A 20,955-nucleotide genomic window follows, 5' to 3' on the forward strand; every position below is an offset into this window, starting at 1 on the left:
GGACCTGACAACTCAATCCTACACTCACTGCAGATGAGAAACACAATAGCCTACTCTCAGAGAAATTGGAGGGGTTATGTAAACTAAATGATAGGCCAGAAAGCTCCACTCCAGTAGTCTGTGAAATGCAAAAAGGCGAGTTGATTGCTATGGGATCCAGAATTTAAAAACAAAGAGAACTTGAAATTAACTCCATTCTATCCCAAATTTCTAGGGCAGAGAATCTATACAAAAAGTCCATAAACTCTGATGTGCTAACTGACCTTAATAGTCTTAGAAACAAGTTAAGGGAGATCTACTAATTGTTAAAGCTGCTAAAACATTTCAACTCTCTGAATTCAAAATATATGCACATGGAGACAAAGGCTCTAAAGCCACGATCATCTACTAAATCCAATCCCCCACAACTAATACAGTTACAGCTACCACAGAGATCACCAAAGAATTCTGAACTTACTATGAAGCTTTCTATCATTTAACAAATATTTCCCTCCCTGATTCACTATCTGCAATCTCATCCTTTTTTTTCCAGATTCAATAACTCTTCCTGAGTTTACGGAAGAGGTCAAAGCACAGTCACTCCACCCATTAATAGCTCCAGAAATCCAAAAGTTTCTCTCATCAATTCCCAATGGGAAAAGCCCAGGACCAGATGGATTCCCCATATGTTATTATATAAAAAATCTCCAGAATCTATCTCCCACCATTTCTCCAATTTTGTAAATCCCTTCCCAAACAATCTTTAGAAGCATTCATCTCCCTAATCCCCAAGGAGGACATAACCCCAGAATTATGCAGTAATTATATACCAATCTCCCTACTGAAAACTAACCTTAAATTGTGGGCAAAAACGTATCACACATAGACTATTAGCCTTTCTCACTAAACTTATACATCCTGACCAAGTGAGATGTGTCCCAAATAGGGAAGGAAAGTTCAACATATCTCACATCATACAGGCAATAAACTATGCTAGGCTGAGGATCCCTCTTGTTCTACTTAGCGCAGATACTGAAAAATTTTGTTTTAGAGTTACCTGGAACTACTGTACATGAGAGGTACCTTGTATAGATTTGGTGTCCCAATGCAAGTAATTTCAGCTATCTTCTGCCTATACTGGAAGCCCACTGTCAAAGAGGGGGTCAATGACACTTTTTTCAAAACTCTTTGCATTCTAAAACAGATTCACAGAAGCAGGAAAGTCTATAGTATCACTAATTATGCCCTTCACAGATATAGACTAAAATATTAAATCTTTATTAAGATCCTTTAAAAACACATACGGGCTAGTTTATACACACAAAACATAAAGACAAAAGGATACTACAATATCCCTTCCATACAACAAGTCTCTAATTTTTGGTCATGAGACTATTAGGCGTCCAGACAGTATAATATAGCTGGATAGCCATATGATGTTTTCAAATAGTGTATACAATCACCAATAGGTCAGTTAGTGTGATCAGATTGACTCATATATAATGGGACACTTCATACATTGAAGAGAGATTAAGTCCCAATAGTATTCAAAATATATGGTCATATCATTAGTATCCCGAGGCTATAGCTCATAAGTCAGAGATACAAATGAACTCATAGGCTCAGACTCATAATTCATAAGTCAGGGATACAGATAGGCTCATAGGCTCGACGCGTTTCCCCACTGAAAAGTGGTTCGTCAGGAGAAAATGTATACAGTACTGATTGTTTGTGTTTGATGTATACAGTCTTGTATGGACTGCGTAATAGAAAGAGACCACTTGATGATGGTGCAAGGAGATTTATCAACTACTGAAAATTAGTAGATCTATTCTGTAAGGTGTAGTGTATTCACCATTATGCGCTTAATTTTACTTTTATTTGAGACATAACATAGAAAAGATATATGAGTGTCTATTCGTCAGACCCAGTTGTTTTAGGAGCGGCTTTTGTTGTTGTTATAACTATAGTAGATCAATCAGCTATCTGTCTAGTCTCTTGGTAAAATGCAGAGGAGATTAATTAATGTAATACTAGACAGAAATTTTACCAGTTCTGGGAGCCATACGTTAGTTGGTAGTGGTGCTCCAAACAGGTTATATAGTTATCTGATTCTGAAAGTAGTAGGCAGATTACTAATAATAATCAGCCGCCTGTCTGATGTCTAGACAGTAAGCGCTGAAATTAGCAAAGTTCCTCTCTGAATGCGTCTAAACCGATCCAAAAGATTGGTTATGTCTAAACATAAAGACGCTAGCCGTTAGTAGTTTTTACGAACATATCGAGAGGTTAACTGACTCTATCGATGCTTGGCTGTCTGTCAGACATGCATAGCCCCCATCGATCCAATGAAGGGTTATCTGGGTCATATGCACGGCCAGCGAAAGTATAAGTGAGGACTAGTCTAGATCAATAATCTGAACGTTAGTCCTTTGACTGGTTTAGTCACTGGAATGCTAACAGCGTTCTTTTCTCAAAAGAGCGCACTAGTGGTTCTAACGCCTATCTATTAGGTCAAAGCAACAGAGTCGATAAAGATAGATCAAAAGAAATAAAACAAAAAGAATGATAAAGAAGGATGCAGCGCCTGTGGCTCTGATGGTGAGCCAGAGGCATTAATGACAGTCTCAGCGTTGGTGCTTTATATAGCCCTTTAGAGTCCGGCCCTTGGGGAGGAGTCAACTGGCCTCGCCAATCAGGGATAAGCTCAGGTAATCCGGAGGAAGGATCATATGGTGCTTTATTAATTAGTGCATTATTCCATTATCGGATGTCTCTGGGTAGATGTATAAGGGAGGTATTCGTAAGGCCCATCTTTAGAATTATGTTACCGCTATGCGATTGTCAATTATGACTGCCGATTATTTGCGAAAACAAAGCGAAAATACCGGAATCATTCCGGACTTACTGCGCATGCGTGCGTGGCGTAGTGACGTCAGTGCGCACGTCACATGACGCGCACGCTCAGAATTGACGCCATTACGTCTGCCATGTGACGGCTATGTTGTTTATCTGTTGCAAGGTAGCGCAGCTACCACTTTGTATCGACTTCAGGTGGCAGAGCGGTCGATTATTAAGTTATGTTACCGCTATGCAATTGTTGATTATGGCTGCCGATTTTCTCGCGAAAACGAAGCGAAAATACTGGAATAATTCCGGACCTACTGCGCATGCGTGCGTGGCGCAGTGACGTCAGTACGCACGTCATATGACGCGCACGCTCCGAAATGACGCCATCACGTCTATCATGTAACGGTTGTGTTGTTTACCTGTTGCTAGGCAGCGCAGAAACCCATTTGTATCGGCTTCAGGTGGCAGAGCGGTCGATTATTCAGTACTGCATCATGTTAATACCTACCCATTCATATCGGCTTCAGACGGCAGATCAGTCAATTATAGAGAGTTGCATGATAATACATGAAGCGGACATTTTAGCATCTTATTAAAAATAGGTCAATCCATCTGTACACATTTGTGATGATGTTTTATTTGAGGATTATTTTCACTTCAAAGAAGGTAAGTTCTGTGTGCATAGTATTGGTTAAGGACCCAATGATGAATTAGATCCAATATCACGATATAGTTGATTACATTTAAAGATGCTTTAGACTGGGCATGAATAAAGATATAATAAAGTCCCTACACATCAACAGTTAGTGTCACATTAAGTCCTCAGAGACAGCACCAAAGCAATGAGGTATATCATATCCTATGATCTAGAAATATCAAAAGATGAGGATCTGGGTATATGGTTGTCAGAGAAATTAATGCATTTTTGATGCATTTATAACGTACGATCAGAGGATATTTTATTCATAGAGGTTAAGTTTGTCTGGATGGGTGTTTCAGCAAAAGAAAAAAATCTAAGATGGAATTTATTAGATCTTTATAAGAAGCAATTAAAGCATAGATTTGCATTGAAATCTGACGGGTTCAGTGAATTTATCCGAAATATCCACGCTGCTTCTTTCTGCAGAAGACGTTTGTCTATATTTCCTCTGCGGCCGTATGATTTTAATATTTCAATGCCTTGAAATTTCAAAGAGGATGCATTTCCATCGTGTACTGACCATATATGGTCAGCCAATGGTGTAGATTCATGGCGTGTAATGTTGCCAATGTGACCCTATATTCTGCGACGGAACTGTTGGGTAGTTTTGCCTATATAGTTCCTTGGGCACGGGCACGTAGCCATATAGACAATGTTGCTTGACCTGCAATTGATAAAATCTCGGCATTGATATATTTTACGTGTGGCAGCGCTGGTAAAAGTATTACCCTTTAGAATAAAGGGGCATGCTGAACAACCATGACAGGGAAATGTCCCGCATGGTTTGTTTGACTCAAGGCAAGTTTTCTTCCTCTCATCCGTATGGAGATGGCTCTTAACAAGATGATCTTTCAAGTTTCGTCCCCTCCGGTAGGTGATAAGAGGTGATGATGGTATGAAGTCACTCAGATCAGGATCATTTTTCAGTATATCCCAATAATGTGTCAGGATGTCACGTACTTTGACAGATGCCGTGTCGAATGTGCCTATTACTCTGATATGTTGGTCAGAACTACGTTCCCGAGGCGTTAAGAGGGTAGAGCGATGTTGTTGAGATGCGTGTTTAAAAGCTTCCTGTACTATATCTTTGGGATATACCCTGTCTCTGAAACGTTTTATAAGTTTCTTCCCTTCTTCCTTAAAGGATGCATCATCAGAGCAGTTGTGTCTGATGCGCAAGAATTGACCCTTTGGTATTCCCTTTTTTAAGGGGGTTGGATAGAAACTTTGCCATCCAAGGAGGCTGTTTGTGGCAGTCTCCTTTCGGTACAGTGTAGATGAAATAAGGCCACATTCCTTTTTCTGAATTAGTAAGTCTAAGAAGGGAAGGGTGGTAGCACTCGTCTCATATGTGACATGGAGATTTAGAGTATTAGCATTTATTGTATCCACAAAATTAGTGAATGATTCACTGGATCCCTTCCAAAAAACAAGACTGTCATCAATGTATCTGAGCCACAGGATGATATTATCTGACCATGTTGTATTGTTTAAGACAAACCTTTCCTCCCACCAGCCCAGGTACAGGTTGGCATAGGATGGGGCACAAGGCGTCCCCATCGCTGTACCCCTGAGCTGGTGGAAGTACTTGGTGTCGAACAAAAAGTAGTTGTGGCTCAGTGTGAATTCTAGGAATCTCAGGATACATTGATTGTGATCTGTGAAGTGAGCCCCTTGTTGCTCATTGTCACACCCCTAGCTTCTGATTGGCTACTTGCAAGCAGGTTTTAGTAGCAGCATGTGTCAAGCTTTTTGTCTGGCCTTCAGGGTTATGCCAGTGCCCCCAGACTCATAACACAGCGCTCCCGGCCACCCCCGCTGCTGACACTGCATTCCCAGCCCGCCACGCTCATGAGTGTGCGCTCCCAGGCCCCCCTTTCCCCTGTGGCCGCTGTCACTGTGCTCCCCGCTGTCCCACTGAATGCTGGCTTTGTCTGGCCATGTGTTCCGGCCGCCACTGTTCTCCCCACTGTTAGCCTGCATACTGCTGCTGTATGGCCCAGCGGATACACTAATAGCGGGGGACCAGTCCCGCCAGTGGACACTGACAGCGGAGGACCAGTACCGCCAGTGGACACTGACAGCGAGTATGCCGGCTCGCCACTGCAGTGAAGAAGGGAGCGCGCCGGCACTCCGGGAATGACAGCAGAGGACCAGTCGCAGCCGTGGAGCAGGCAGGGAAGATGCCAGGCTGCCACTGCAGTGAAGAAGGGAGCGCGCCAGGAACACTGACAAGGCAGAGAGGGAAGACCATCAGTGAAAGGTGAGGGAGTACACTGAGGACATGTCCCACCTGCCAAGGCCTTTGGTCCTTCCTGCCAAGTATTCAGTAACGCAGTGAGCGGCCGAAGGCTCTGCGTGCCAGCAGAGAGGGCTCTGCGTGCCGCAGGTTCGCCACCACTGCCTTAGGGGAATAAAATACCAACCCCTCCATGTATAGTTCTCATATAAGATGTCCCGGGTTTTACATAGCATAAGAAACGGCCTCGTTCACATGGTAAAATATACTTGCACAATTGGGCACAGATTCCACACCCAAATCTGCGGCTAAATCAGCATTACTTTAGGATTGTATTGAATGCTCTGCCAATCCGAGCTGCAGGTCATCTAGTGGGAATTCTCACTCATGCAGTTTCACATTGGAAGGATTACACGGATCTGTCAGTTCAAAGCCTGTCTGAACAAGAAATTAGGGCTCATTCACACAACCGTATTTGAATTGCGTATTACGCAGCATAATACGTACTACATCGTAGCAATTCAAATGCATTGATTTTCGCATGTCCCACTCACGCTGGTGTTTTTCATTGTGTATAATACATGCGTAAAAAAGACGCACCATGTTCTATTTTAGAGTGGATTCAGATGATCGCGGTTTTGTCCCCTTTGACTGCCGTGATAATCACAGCCATATAATGGGACAAAACAAAACCACTGATCTCTATGGGATTTCAGTGGTTTCATTTTCACCACCTCTTTTCCCGGCCGTAATTTGTACTTTTGGGAAAGAGATGGACCTGCCCTATCTTACCCGCACGTAGTGAATACCACATACACAGCGATACCCCGGCTCACACATTTTATGCATACGTCCGTGAAAATGAGCCCTTATACTGAGTGCATGGGAGAGAAACCAGTATAACAGCGGCTTACAGGTACTCACCGGGCCGTAGCATCTCACACCTCGCGTTGATTTTTGGACACATTTCCCAGAGCCCTTAGGGGAATCCCTGTGACAACACCGGCTCTTACAGACAGCACTGTATATACATGGATCTCCATCGTTCTAAATGTAAAACACAAGAAATAAATGTTCAGTGAATGTTTCACATTTATGTCACAGCAGGATGTAAAGACAATTCATACTTGTCACCCGGAATGTCCTTGAGGTTCCCAGAAGTAGGAGCAACCTCCCGGAATCCATGAAGAATCTACTGCACGTCACTGAAGTCCTTTGAAGGGAGCTTTTATAAAAGACTAGTTGATATACTCGGCTTCATCCGAGTTAATTTGGTACTGGTGTTTATCTGGTGTTCACACGGTAAATCTTATGAAGTCGTGGTTACTTTAGAGATACCGGAAAAACATATGTTCACCATTTTGCATAGTTCTCTGCGTTACCCAAGAAACACCACGGGGAAGTAACAATGCAACATTTCCTTTATATAAAATTAGATTCCATACGTAAAATTTGGACGCTAATTCTTTTGCACTTAGAATTGAATAATCGAGTTGGGACCCATTAGCTTTTCCTATTTATGACATAATCAATGCTCGTGCCAAATTTCATGTTTCTATGACACTGGAAAGTGAGAAAAATACATTCCGTACGTAAAATTTGGACGCTAATTCTTTTGCGCATAGAATTTAATAATCGAGTCGGGACCCATTAGTTTTTCCTATATATGACATATTCAATGCCCGTGCCAAATTTTAATTTTCTATGTGAGAAAATTACATTCCGTACGTAAAATTTGGACGCTAATTCTTTTGCGCATGAAATTGAATAATCAAGTTGGGACCCATTAGCTTTTCCTATTTATGACATAATCAATGCTCGTGCAAAATTTCACGTTTCTATGACACTGGAAAGTGAGAAAAATACATTCCGTACGTAAAATTTTGACGCTAATTCTTTTGCACATAGAATTGAATAATCGAGGTGGGACCATTAGCTTTTCCTATTTATGACATAATCAATGCTCGTGCCAAATTTCTTGTTTCTATGACACAGAAAAGTGAGAAAAATACATTCCATGCGTAAAATTTTGACGCTAATTCTTTTGCACATAGAATTGAATAATCGAGTTGGGACCCATTAGCTTTTCCTATTTATGACATATTCAATGCCTGTTCCAAATTTTAAGTTTCTATGTGAGAAAATTACATTCCGTAGGTAAAATTTGGACACTAATTCTTTTGCGCATAGAATTGAATAATGGAGTTGGGTCCATTAGCTTTTCCTATTTATGGCATAATCAATGCTCCTGCCAAATTTCGAGTTTCTATGACACCGGGAAATGAGAGAATTAGATTCCGTACGTAAAATTTGGACGCTAATTCTTTTGCGTTTAGAATTGAATAATCAAGTTGGGACCTATTAAGTTTTTCTAATTATGACATATTCAATGCGCGTGCCAAATTTTAAGTTTCTATGACATTGGGAAGTGAGAGATTTAGATTACGTACGTAAAATTTGGACGCTACTTCTTTTGCGCATAGAATTGAATAATCGAGTTGGGACCATTAGCTTTTCCTATTTATGACATAATCAATGCTCGTGCCAAATTTCACGTTTCTATGACACTGGAAAGTGAGAAAAATACATTCCGTACGTAAAATTTGGACGCTAATTCTTTTGCGCATAGAATTTAATAATCGAGTCGGGACCCATTAGTTTTTCCTATATATGACATATTCAATGCCCGTGCCAAATTTTAATTTTCTATGTGAGAAAATTACATTCCGTACGTAAAATTTGGACGCTAATTCTTTTGCGCATGAAATTGAATAATCAAGTTGGGACCCATTAGCTTTTCCTATTTATGACATAATCAATGCTCGTGCAAAATTTCACGTTTCTATGACACTGGAAAGTGAGAAAAATACATTCCGTACGTAAAATTTTGACGCTAATTCTTTTGCACATAGAATTGAATAATCGAGTTGGGACCCATTAGCTTTTCCTATTTATGACATAATCAATGCTCGTGCCAAATTTCTTGTTTCTATGACACTGAAAAGTGAGAAAAATACATTCCATACGTAAAATTTTGATGCTAATTCTTTTGCGCATAGAATTGAATAATCGAGTTGGGACCCATTAGTTCTTCCTATTTATGACATATTCAATGCCCATGCCAAATTTCACGTTTCTATGTGAGAAAATTACATTCCGTACATAAAATTTGGACGCTAATTCTTTTGCGCATAGAATTGAATAATCGAGTTGGGACCCATTAGCTTTTCCCATTTATGACATAATCAATGCTCGTGCCAAATTTCACGCTTCTATGACACCGGAAAGTGAGAAAAATACATTCCGTACATAAAATTTGGACGCTAATTCTTTTGCGCATAGAATTGAATAATCGAGTTGGGACCCATTAACTTTTCCTATTTAGGACATATTCAATGCCCGTGCCAAATTTTAAGTTTCTATGTGAGAAAATTACATTCCGTAGGTAAAATTTGGACGCTAATTCTTTTGCGCATAGAATTGAATAATCGAGGTGGGACCATTAGCTTTTCCTATTTATGACATAATCAATGCTCGTGCCAAATTTCTTGTTTCTATGACACAGAAAAGTGAGAAAAATACATTCCATACGTAAAATTTTGACGCTAATTCTTTTGCACATAGAATTGAATAATCGAGTTGGGGCCCATTAGCTTTTCCTATTTATGACATATTCAATGCCCGTTCCAAATTTTAAGTTTCTATGTGAGAAAATTACATTCCATAGGTAAAATTTGGACACTAATTCTTTTGCGCATAGAATTGAATAATGGAGTTGGGTCCATTAGCTTTTCCTATTTATGGCATAATCAATGCTCCTGCCAAATTTCGAGTTTCTATGACACCGGGAAGTGAGAGAATTAGATTCCGTACGTAAAATTTGGACGCTAATTCTTTTGCGTTTAGAATTGAATAATCAAGTTGGGACCTATTAAGTTTTTCTAATTATGACATATTCAATGCGCGTGCCAAATTTTAAGTTTCTATGACATTGGGAAGTGAGAGATTTAGATTACGTACGTAAAATTTGGACGCTACTTCTTTTGCGCATAGAATTGAATAATCGAGTTGGGACCATTAGCTTTTCCTATTTATGACATAATCAATGCTCGTGCCAAATTTCACGTTTCTATGACACCCGAAAGTGAGAAAAATACATTCCGTACGTAAAATGTTGACGCTAATTCTTTTGCGCATAGAATTGAATAATCGAATCGGGACCCATTAGCGTTTCCTATTTATGACATAATCAATGCGCGTGCCAAATTTTAAGTGTCTATGACATTGGGAAGTGAGAGATATTTAGATTCCATACGTTAAATTTCAACGCTAATTCTTTTGCGCTAGAATTGAATAATCGAGTTGGGACCCAATTACTTTTCCTATTTTGGAGATAATCTATGCTCGTGCCAAAATTCATGTTTCTACGACATCGGGAAGTTGGAGAACTTTTGGCGAGTCAGTGAGTCAGTCAGTGAGTCAGTGAATCAGTGAGTGAGTCAGTGAGTGCTTTCGTCTTTATATATATATACTAGCTTACCCGTCGCGCGTTGCTGTGAAGACAGACAGACATACATTCGTTTTTATATATCTAGATAACAACCAATCACAGCGCAGCTTTTTTAGGTTACCTCAGTGGTAAAATATATAAAAACTAGAGATGAGCGAGCGTACTCGGAAAAGCACTACTCGCTCGAGTAATTTGCTTTATCCGAGTATCGCTGTGCTCGTCCCTGAAGATTCGGGTGCCGCTGCGGCTGACAGGTGAGTCGCAGCGGGGAGCAGGGGAGAGCGGGCGGGAGAGAGGGAGAGAAAGATCTCCCCTCCGTTCCTCCCCGCTCTCCCCTGCAGCTCCCCGCTCCGTGCCGGCACCCGAATCTTCAGGGACGAGCACAGCGATACTCGGATAAAGCAAATTACTCGAGCGAGTAGTGATTTTCCGAGTACGCTCGCTCATCTCTAATAACAACCAATCATAGCGCAGCTTTCATGTTAACTCAGCTTTATAATATATAACAACCAATCACAGCGCAGCTTATATGTTACCTCAACAGTATAAAATATAACAACCAATCACAGTGCAGCTTTCATGTTACGTCAGCAGTAAGAGAAATAGCAACCAATCACAGCGCAACTTTTATTCTGCCTCAGCAATATAAAAAATAGCAACGAATCACAGCGCAGCATTCATTTTACCTTAGAGGTATAATATATAGCAACCAATCACAGCACAGCTTTTATTTTACCTCAGCATTCTCAATATCCAGGAATTGTCTTGTGATACGTTCAGCGGATGCATCATTTTGTAGTTGAACACGCATCCCGTTGCTCATAATGCCTTTTGCTTTTGTGCTTGAGATGGAAATCAAACAATCTTTGTCTGGGGGGGCATAACTGTCGGCGACGCTCGCACGCGCGCGCGCCACCTATCGTAGGATAGATGTACTATGCCAGTAATCTTCCCAGGAGTGTACTCAACAACTTCCCATTAACTTTTCCTATTTATGACATAATCAATGCTCGTGCCAAATTTCAAGTTTCTATGACATTGGGAAGCGAGAAAATTAGATTCCGTACGTAAAATTTGGACGCTAATATTTTGGCGCTTAGAATTGAATAATAAAGTTGGGACCCATTAACTTTTCCCATTTATGAGATAATCAATGCTCGTGCCAAATTTCAAGTTTCTATTACATCGGGAAGCGAGAAAATTCGATTCCGTACGTAAAATTTGGACGCCAATTGTTTTGCGCTTAAAATTGAATAATCGAGTTGGGACCCATTAACTTTTCCTATTTATGACATAATCAATGCGCGTGCCAAATTTCGAGTTTTTATTACATTGGGAAGCTAGAGAATTCGATTCCGTACATAAAATTTGGATGCTAATTCTTTTGCGCATAGAATTGAATAATGGAGTTGGGACCCATTAACTTTTCCTATTTATGACATAATCAATGCTCGTGCCAAATTTCAAGTTTCTATGACATTGGGAAGCGAGAAAATTAGATTCCGTACGTAAATTTGGACGCTAATTCTTTTGCGCATAGAATTGAATAATCGAATTGGGACCCATTTACTTTTCCTATTTATGACATAATCAATGCTCGTGCCAAATTTCACGTTTCTATGACACCGGAAAGTGAGAAAATTACATTCCGTATGTAAAATTTGGACGCTAATTCTTTTGCGCATAGAATTGAATAATCGAGTTGGGACCCATTAGCTTTTCCTATTTATGACATAATCAATGCTTGTGCCAAATTTCACGTTTCTATTACATTGGGAAGCGAGAGAATTCGATTCCGTACGTAAAATTTGGACGCTAATTCTTTTGCGCATAGAATTGAATAATCGAGTTGGGACCGATTAGCATTTCCTATTTATGACATATTCAATGCCCGTGCCAAATTTCACGTTTCTATGACATTGGGAAGCGAGAAAATTAGATTCCGTACGTAAAATTTTGGCGCTAATTCTTTGGCGCATAGAATTGAATAATCGAGTTGGGACTCATTACCTTTTCCTATTTATGACATAATCAATGCTCGTGCCAAATTTCAAGTTTCTATGACATTGGTAAGCGAGAAAATTTGATTCCGTACGTAAAATTTGTACGCTAATTCTTTGGCGCATAGAATTGAATAATCGAGTTGGGACCCATTAGCTTTTCCTATTTTTGACATAATCAATGCTTGCGCCAAATTTCAAGTTTCTATGACATTGGGAAGCGAGAAAATTAGATTCCGTACGTAAAATTTGGACGCTAATTCTTTGGCGCTTAGAATTGAATAATCGAGTTGGGACCTATTAACTTTTCCTATTTATAACATAATAAATGCGCGTGCCAAATTTCATGTTTCTACGACATTGGGAAGTGAGAGAATTAGTGGCAGTGATGGAAATCGAACGATCTACGTGGGGGGGGGGGGGGCGTAACTGTCGACGACGCTCGCACGCGCGCCATTTATCGTAGGATAGTTGTACTATGCCTATAATCTTCCCAGGAGTGTACTCAACAACTTCCCAAAGTTTCATGGCGATCGGATTAATGGTGTAGTAGGGCATAAAGGACAAACAGACAGACAGACACACAGACACGCATACATTCAATTTTATATATATAGATATAGATCAATGCTCGTGCCAAATTTCACATTTCTATGACACCGGGAAGTGAGAGAATTAGATTCCGTACGTAAAATTTGGACGCCAATTCTTTTGCGCATAGAATTGAATAATCGAGTTGGGACCCAATTGCTTTTCCTATTTTGGAGATAATCTATGCTTGTGCCAAATTTCATGTTTCTACGACATCGGGAAGTTGGAGAACTTTTGGCAAGTCAGTGAGTGAGTCAGTGAGTGAGTCAGTGAGGGCTTTCGTCTTTATATAGATTTCCCTGGATGTATGCAGCACCCTGGACTTCCTGCTGATCTTGTTGCCACATGCCTGCCCTCCCTAGGAGATCAGCAGTGCCCCTTGCAGGTGGACCCCATGAAAAAAACACGATGAGTGAGGCAGAGCTCGACAGCGGAGTAGCTGGTGCTCATCCCAAAGGTGCAGTAGAAGTGGGCCTTTTTCATGCCATGCTTGGACATATATAAGTCAATAATTAAAGGCAGCAAATGCCATCTTTCAGAAGGCTCTGTGCCCGCACTCCCTAGCGAACAGCCCTAGCTGCAGTATAAAAACCCAAACAACTAGAGATGAGCGAGCACCAAAATGCTCGGGTGCTCGTTATTCGGGAAGAACTTTTCGCGATGCTCGAGGGTTCGTTTCGAGTAACGAACCCCATTGAAGTCAATGGGCGACCCGAGCATTTTTGTATTTCGCCGATGCTTGCTAAGGTTTCCTTGTGTGAAAATCTGGGCAATTCAAGAAAGTGATGGGAACGACACAGCAACGGATAGGGCAGGCGAGGGGCTACATGTTGGGCTGCATCTCAAGTTCACAGGTCCCACTATTAAGCCACAATAGCGGCAAGAGTGCCCCCCCCCCCTCCCAAAAACTTTTACTTCTGAAAAGCCCTCATTAGCAATGCATACCTTAGCTAAGCACCACACTACCTCCAACAAAGCACAATCACTGCCTGCATGACACTCCACTGCCACTTCTCCTGGGTTACATGCTGCCCAACCCCCCCCCCTCCCCCCCCTAGCGCACACCAAAGTGTCCCTGCGCAGCCTTCAGCTGCCCTCATGCCACACCACCCTCATGTCTATTTAGAAGTGCGTCTGCAATGACGAGGAACAGCAGGCACACACTGCAGAGGGTTGGCACGGCTAGGCAGCGACCCTCTTTAAAAGGGGCAGGGCGATAGCCCACAATGCTGTACAGAAGCAATGAGAAATAGAATCCTGTGCCACCGCCATCAGGAGCTGCACACGTGGGCATAGCAATGGGGAACCTATGTGCCACACACTATTCATTCTGTCAAGGTGTCTGCATGCCCCAGTCAGACCGCGGTTTTTAATTCATAGACACAGGCAGGTACAACTCCTTATTGTGAAGTCCCTGTGGACCGACAGCATGGGTGGCTCCCTGGAACCCACCGGCGGTACATAAAAATATCCCATTGCATTGCCCAACACAGCTGAGGCAGTAATGTCGTGCTTAATGCAGGTGGGCTTCGGCCCACACTGCATGCCCCAGTCAGACTGGGGTTCTTTACAAGTGGACACAGATGCTTTTATAATTCCCTGTGGACCCACAGCATGGGTGGGTGCCAGGAAGCCACCGGCGGTACATAGAAATATCCCATTGCATTGCCCAACACAGCTGAGGTAGTAATGTCGTGCTTAATACAGGTGGGCTTCGGCCCACACTGCATGCCCCAGTCAGACTGGGGTTCTTTACAAGTGGACACATGTAGGTTAAACTCCGTGTGCACCTACAGCATGGGTTGCTCCCTGGAACCCACCGGCGGTACATAAAAATATCCCATTACATTGCCCAACACAGCTGAGGTAGTAATGTCGTGCTTAATGCAGGTGGGCTTCGGCCCACACTGCATGCCCCAGTCAGACTGGGGTTCTTTACAAGTGGACACAGATGCTTTTATAATTCCCTGTGGACCCACAGCATGGGTGGGTGCCAGGAAGCCACCGGCGGTAAATAGAAATATCCCATTGCATTGCCCAACACAGCTGAGGTAGTAATGTCGTGCTTAATGCAGGTGGGCTTCGGCCCACACTGCATGCCCCAGTCAGACTGGGGTTCTTTACAAGTGGACACATGTAGGTTAAACTCCGTGTGCACCTACAGTATGGGTGGCTCCCTGGAACCCACCGGCGATATACAAAAATATCCCATTGCATTGCCCAACACAGCGGATGTAACGTCAGCTGTAATGCAGGTGGGATAAAAATTCATTTGATTACACTGTAGGCGAGGGCCCACAAAAATTGCTGTATCAACAGTACTAATGTACATCCAAAAAATTGGCCATGCCCAACCAAGATGGCAGGTGAAACCCATTAATCGCTTTGGTTAATGTGGCTTAAGTGGTAACTAGGCCTGGAGGCAGCCCAGTTTAACGAAAAATTGGTTCAAGTTAAAGTTTCAACGCTTTTAAGAGCATTGAAACATATAAAAATTGTTTAGAAAAATTATGAGTGAGCCTTGTGGCCCTAAGAAAAATTGCCCGTTCAGCGTGATTACGTGAGGTTTCAGGAGGAGGAGCAGGAGGAGGAGGAGGAATATTAGACACAGATTGATGAAGCAGAAATGTCCCCGTTTTGGATGGTGAGAGAGAACGTAGCTTCCATCCGCGGGTGCAGCCTACGTATTGCTTAGGTATCGCTGCTGTCCGCTGGTGGAGAAGAGAAGTCTGGGAAAATCCAGGCTTTGTTCATCTTGATGAGTGTAAGCCTGTCGGCACTGTCGTTTGACAGGTGGGTACGCTTATCCGTGATGATTCCCCCAGCCACACTAAACACCCCCTCTGACAAGACGCTAGCCGCAGGACAAGCAAGCACCTCCAGGGCATACAGCGCGAGTTCAGGCCACGTGTCCAGCTTCGACACCCAGTAGTTGTAGGGGGCAGAGGGGTCACCGAGGACGGTTGTGCGATCGGCTACGTACTCCCTCACCATCCTTTTACAGTGCTCCCGCCGACTCAGCCTTGACTGGGGAGCGGTGACACAGTCTTGCTGGGGAGCCATAAAGCTGGCAAAGGCCTTGGAGAATATTCCCCTGCCTGCGCTGTACATGCTGCCTGATCTCTGCGCCTCCCCTGCTACCTGGCCCTCGGAACTGCGCCTTCTGCCACTAGCGCTGTCGGATGGGAAGTTTACCATCAGTTTGTCCACCAGCGCCCTGTGGTAGAGCAACACTCTCGAACCCCTTTCCTCTTCGGGAATGAGAGTGGGAAGGTTCTCCTTATAGCGTGGGTCGAGCAGTGTGTACACCCAGTAATCAGTAGTGGCCAGAATGCGTGTAACGCGAGGGTCACGAGAAAGGCATCCTAACATGAAGTCAGCCATGTGTGCCAGGGTACCTGTACGCAACACATGGCTGTCTTCACTAGGAAGATCACTTTCAGGATCCTCCTCCTCCTCCTCTTCCTCCTCCTCAGGCCATACACGCTGAAAGGATGACAGCCCAGCAGCATGTGTACCCTCACCAGTGGGCCAAGCTGTCTCTTCCCCCTCCTCCTCATCCTCCTCATGCTCCTCCTCCTCCTCAACGCGCTGAGATATAGACAGGCGGGTGCTCTGACTATCCAGCGACATACTGTCTTCCCCCGGCTCTGTTTCCGAGCGCAAAGCGTCTGCCTTTATGCTTTGCAGGGAACTTCTCAAGATGCATAGCAGAGGAATGGTGACGCTAATGATTGCAGCATCGCCGCTCACCACCTGGGTAGACTCCTCAAATTTTCCAAGGACCTGGCAGATGGCTGCCAACCAGGGCCACTCTTCTGTAAATAATTGAGGAGGCTGACTCCCACTGCGCCGCGCAAGTTGGAGTTGGTATTCCACTATAGCTCTACACTGCTCATAGAGTCTGGCCAACATGTTGAGCGTAGAGTTCCACTGTGTGGGCACGTCGCACAGCAGTCGGTGCACTGGCAGATTAAACCTATGTTGCAGTGTCCGCAGGGTGGCAGCGTGCGTGTGGGATTTGCGGAAATGTGCGCAGAGCTGGCGCACCTTTCCGAGCAGGTATGACAAGTGGTGGTAGCTTTTCAGAAAGCGCTGAACCACCAAATTAAAGACATGGGCCAGGCATGGCACGTGCGTGAGGCTGCCGAGCTGCAGAGCCGCCACCAGCTTACGGCCGTTGTCACACACGACCATGCCTGGTTGGAGGCTCAGCGGCGCAAGCCAGTGGTCGGTCTGCTCTGTCAGACCCTGCAGCAGTTCGTGGGCCGTGTGCCTCTTCTCTCCTAAGCTGAGTAGTTTCAGCACGGCCTGCTGACGCTTGCCCACCGCTGTGCTGCCACGCCGCGTGACACCGACTGCTGGCGACGTGCTGCTGACACATCTTGATTGCGAGACAGAGGTTGCGTTGGAGGAGGAGGAGGAAGGTGCTTTAGTGGAGGAAGCATACACCGCCGCAGATACCACCACCGAGCTGTGGCCCGCAATTCTGGGGGTGGGTAGGACGTGAGCGGTCCCAGGCTCTGACTCTGTCCCAGCCTCCACTAAATTCACCCAATGTGCCGTCAGGGAGATATAGTGGCCCTGCCCGCCTGTGCTTGTCCACGTGTCCGTTGTTAAGTGGACCTTGGCAGTAACCGCGTTGGTGAGGGCGCGTACAATGTTGCGGGAGACGTGGTCGTGCAGGGCTGGGACGGCACATCGGGAAAAGTAGTGGCGACTGGGAACCGAGTAGCGCGGGGCAGCCGCCGCCATCATGCTTTTGAAAGCCTCCGTTTCCACAAGCCTATACGGCAGCATCTCTAGGCTGATCAATTTTGCAATGTGCACGTTTAACGCTTGAGCGTGCGGGTGCGTGGCGTCGTAGTTGCGCTTGCGCTCAAACTGTGGCACTAGCGACGTCTGGACGCTGCGCTGAGAGACATTGCTGGATGGGGCCGAGGACAGCGGAGGTGAGGGTGTGGGTGCAGGCCAGGAGACGGTAGTGCCTGTGTCCTGAGAGGGGGGTTGGATCTCAGTGGCAGGTTGGAGCACAGGGGGAGAGGCAGTGGTGCAAACCGGAGGCGGTGAACGGGCATCGTCCCACCTTGTGGGGTGCTTGGCCATCATATGCCTGCGCATGCTGTTGGTGGTGCCTCCCCAGCTGATCTTGGCGCGACAAAGGTTGCACACCACTGTTCGTCGGTCGTTAGGCGTCTCTGTGAAAAACTGCCACACCGTAGAGCACCTTGACCTGTGCAGGGTGGCATGGTGCGAGGGGGCGCTTGGGGAAACAGTTGGTGGATTATTCGGTCTGGCCCTGCCTCTACCCCTGGCCACCGCACTGGCTCAGCCTGTGCCCACACCCTCACTTGGCCCTCCGCGTCCTCGGCCGCGTCCACATCCGCTAGGCCTACCCCTCAGCATGCTGTATTACCAGTGATTTGATTTCCCAGGCAGGAAAGAAATTGGCACAAGGCTACACTCAACCGTAGCTGGTTGCGTCTGATTTTTGTACGTTGTCCACGCAGCACACACGTACACGGAGACCTTAGGACTGACACAGGCAGGCCAAATATAATTTCTTTTCCTTTTTTGCAAAGGGAAGCCCCCACTGCGTATATTCAATGAACAAGAAGTTTAATATCTGTGGTGTGGCCCTCAAAAAGTGTCACACAACTATAGTGTAGCAGAGTTATTAACTCTAGCAGAGCAGGTATTTGCCAGTCAGGAAAGACAATGGCGCAAGCCTGCAGTAAACCGTAGCTGGTTGCGTCTGATTTTTGTACGTTGTCCACGCAGCACACACGTACACGGAGACCTTAGGACTGACACAGGCTGGCCAAATATAATTTTTTGTCCTTTTTAGCAAAGGGAAGCACCCACTGCGTATATTCAATGAACAATAACTTTTAGAACTGTAGTGTGGCCCTGAAAAAGTGACACGCAACTTTAGTGTAGCAGAGTTATTAACTCTAGCAGAGCAGGTATTTGCCAGTCAGGAAAGACAATGGCGCAAGCCTGCAGTAAACCGTAGCTGGTTGCGTCTGATTTTTGTATGTTGTCCACGCAGCACACACGTACACGGAGACCTTAGGACTGACACAGGCTGGCCAAATATAATTTTTTGTCCTTTTTTGCAAAGGGAAGGACCCACTGCGTATATTCAATGAACAATAACTGTGTTGTGGCCCTGCCTACACAATTCTGTCCCTGTAGTATCAATGGAGGGTGCAATGCTCTGTACAGACGATTTTTAGAAAAAAAAAAATATGCAACACTGCTAACAGCAGCCAGCACAGTACTGCACACGGTTAAATTTGGCCCTAGAAAGGACCGTTGAGGTTCTTGAAGGCTACACTCACTCCTAACACTCTCCCTGCCTATACACCACTTCTGTCCCTAATGCCGGGTGCAATGCTCTGCACTGCCGATTTTGAGAAAAAAAAACAAAAAAACACTGCTAGCAGCAGCCTGCACACAGGTAGATGTGGCCCTGAGAAGGACCGTTGGGGTTCTTGAAGCCTACACTCACTCCTAACGCTCTCCCTACAGCAGCACCAGCACGATAGTACTTTCCCTCAGCTAACTCACAAGGCATGTGTGGCGAGCCGCGGGAGGGGCCGACTTTTATACTCGGGTGACATCAGATCTCCCAAGCCACTCACAGCAGGGGGGTGGTATAGGGCTTGAACGTCACAGGGGGAAGTTGTAATGCCTTCCCTGTCTTTCAATTGGCCAGAAAAGCGCGCTAACTTCTCAGAGAGGAAACTGAAAGTAACCGGAACACCGCGTGGTACTCGTTACGAGTAACGAGCATCCCGAACACCCTAATATTCGCACGAATATCAAGCTCGGACGAGTACGTTCGCTCATCTCTACAAACAACACATCACCTAAGAGGCGCTGACCGGCTCTGCAGCACAACTCCTCTGAAGCTCCGGCAGACTTGCTTATAGTTTCCCCCTCTCCTCAGGACCGCTGCTGCGCTTACACTCCCCTCAGTATGCCATTCCCCTCTACAGTAAGGCTATGTCCACATGGGATGGATTTTCTGGGGAACATCTGCAGCGGGTATTTCACAGCAGAAAATCCATACCAAAAACTGCGCCATCTGGTAAGAAATTTGATGCAGATTTTAACATGGATTTCCTCATTGAAGCCGATTTTGACTCTGCTTTGGATGCAGAATTTGTTGCAGATATTCAGCAGCTTTTTGCGCCCCATGTAAAGACACCCGGGGCAAACGGTGGTTTTCGGTGCAGATTTTGGTGTAGGTCTGTACCAGAACATGCTATGCCGCCGGGCCTATTGAGAACAATTGGAGAAGATCGTGAAACAGCCTTGCATTCTCCAGCCTCTGTCAGGGTGTATATATATAATTTCTTTTCTCAGCTTTTTGTAATAAATGTTCCCTATTGTTAACACAGAGAGAATCTAAATATAGAAGCCTGAACTATCTATATAATTGCAAATATACAATGTGTAAAATACAAAATCTGATATAAAGAGTTTACTTTACCTTCAATTCAGACTGTGCGACCTCAAAGCAGAGCGATAGGCACACAAACAGCAGGATGGTCATAATCCGATGTTGTGTCATTTCTGCAGCGAAGAAAGATATGGCCACAACTTGAACGTTTACAGCAAGCCTGCGTGGAGACAGGGAGACTGAAGAATGCTGTCTATAGATGGCACGTATATAATTCCCTCAGCCACATGTCAGAAAGTCTTATGATCAGGAAGAAGGTAAACCGCCCGGAGCTTACTGTCCCACGCTGCATCCAACCTGCTCTTCAAGTTAGTAAAGTTTAAATATTCTTGGCTATCTCTATGATGGGAAAACAGAAATATGTGATGCTTCATGACCACCTGAACTCATATCACATGTAATGACAGTATACCAGAAATGTATTTCCAATAAAAGCTACGTGCGCAGCTGATTTCAAGTCAAAATCCTCATTGAAGAAGATTTTGACTCTGTTTTGGATGCAGAATTTATTGCAGATATTCAGCAGCATTTTGCACCTCATGTAAAGATACCCGGGCAAACAGGTTTTTGATGCCGATTTTGGTGTAGGTCTGTATCAAAACATGATATGTGTGA

General features: G+C 44.5%; 1 protein-coding gene across 2 annotated transcripts in view; it reads right to left on the reverse strand.

The window, feature by feature from the left end:
- LOC136588631 (leucine-rich colipase-like protein 1) overlaps window positions 1–20,564 on the reverse strand; it is a 389,698-nt gene extending 369,134 nt beyond the window's left edge. The window contains exons 1-2 of one of the 2 annotated variants that reach the window (XM_066588009.1): window positions 20,371–20,564; window positions 6,693–6,815 (exon numbers count right to left, since the gene is read on the reverse strand). In XM_066588009.1, coding sequence (XP_066444106.1) covers window positions 6,693–6,815; window positions 20,371–20,451 — 204 coding nt within the window. In that variant the 5' untranslated portion in view covers window positions 20,452–20,564. The remainder of the gene's footprint in view (window positions 1–6,692; window positions 6,816–20,370) is intronic. The other variant, XM_066588026.1, reaches the window with a different exon arrangement.
- Window positions 20,565–20,955: the final 391 nt, after the last annotated feature.

The sequence above is a fragment of the Eleutherodactylus coqui genome, chromosome 1, assembly GCF_035609145.1.
Source record: "Eleutherodactylus coqui strain aEleCoq1 chromosome 1, aEleCoq1.hap1, whole genome shotgun sequence".
Lineage (NCBI taxonomy): Eukaryota > Metazoa > Chordata > Amphibia > Anura > Eleutherodactylidae > Eleutherodactylus > Eleutherodactylus coqui.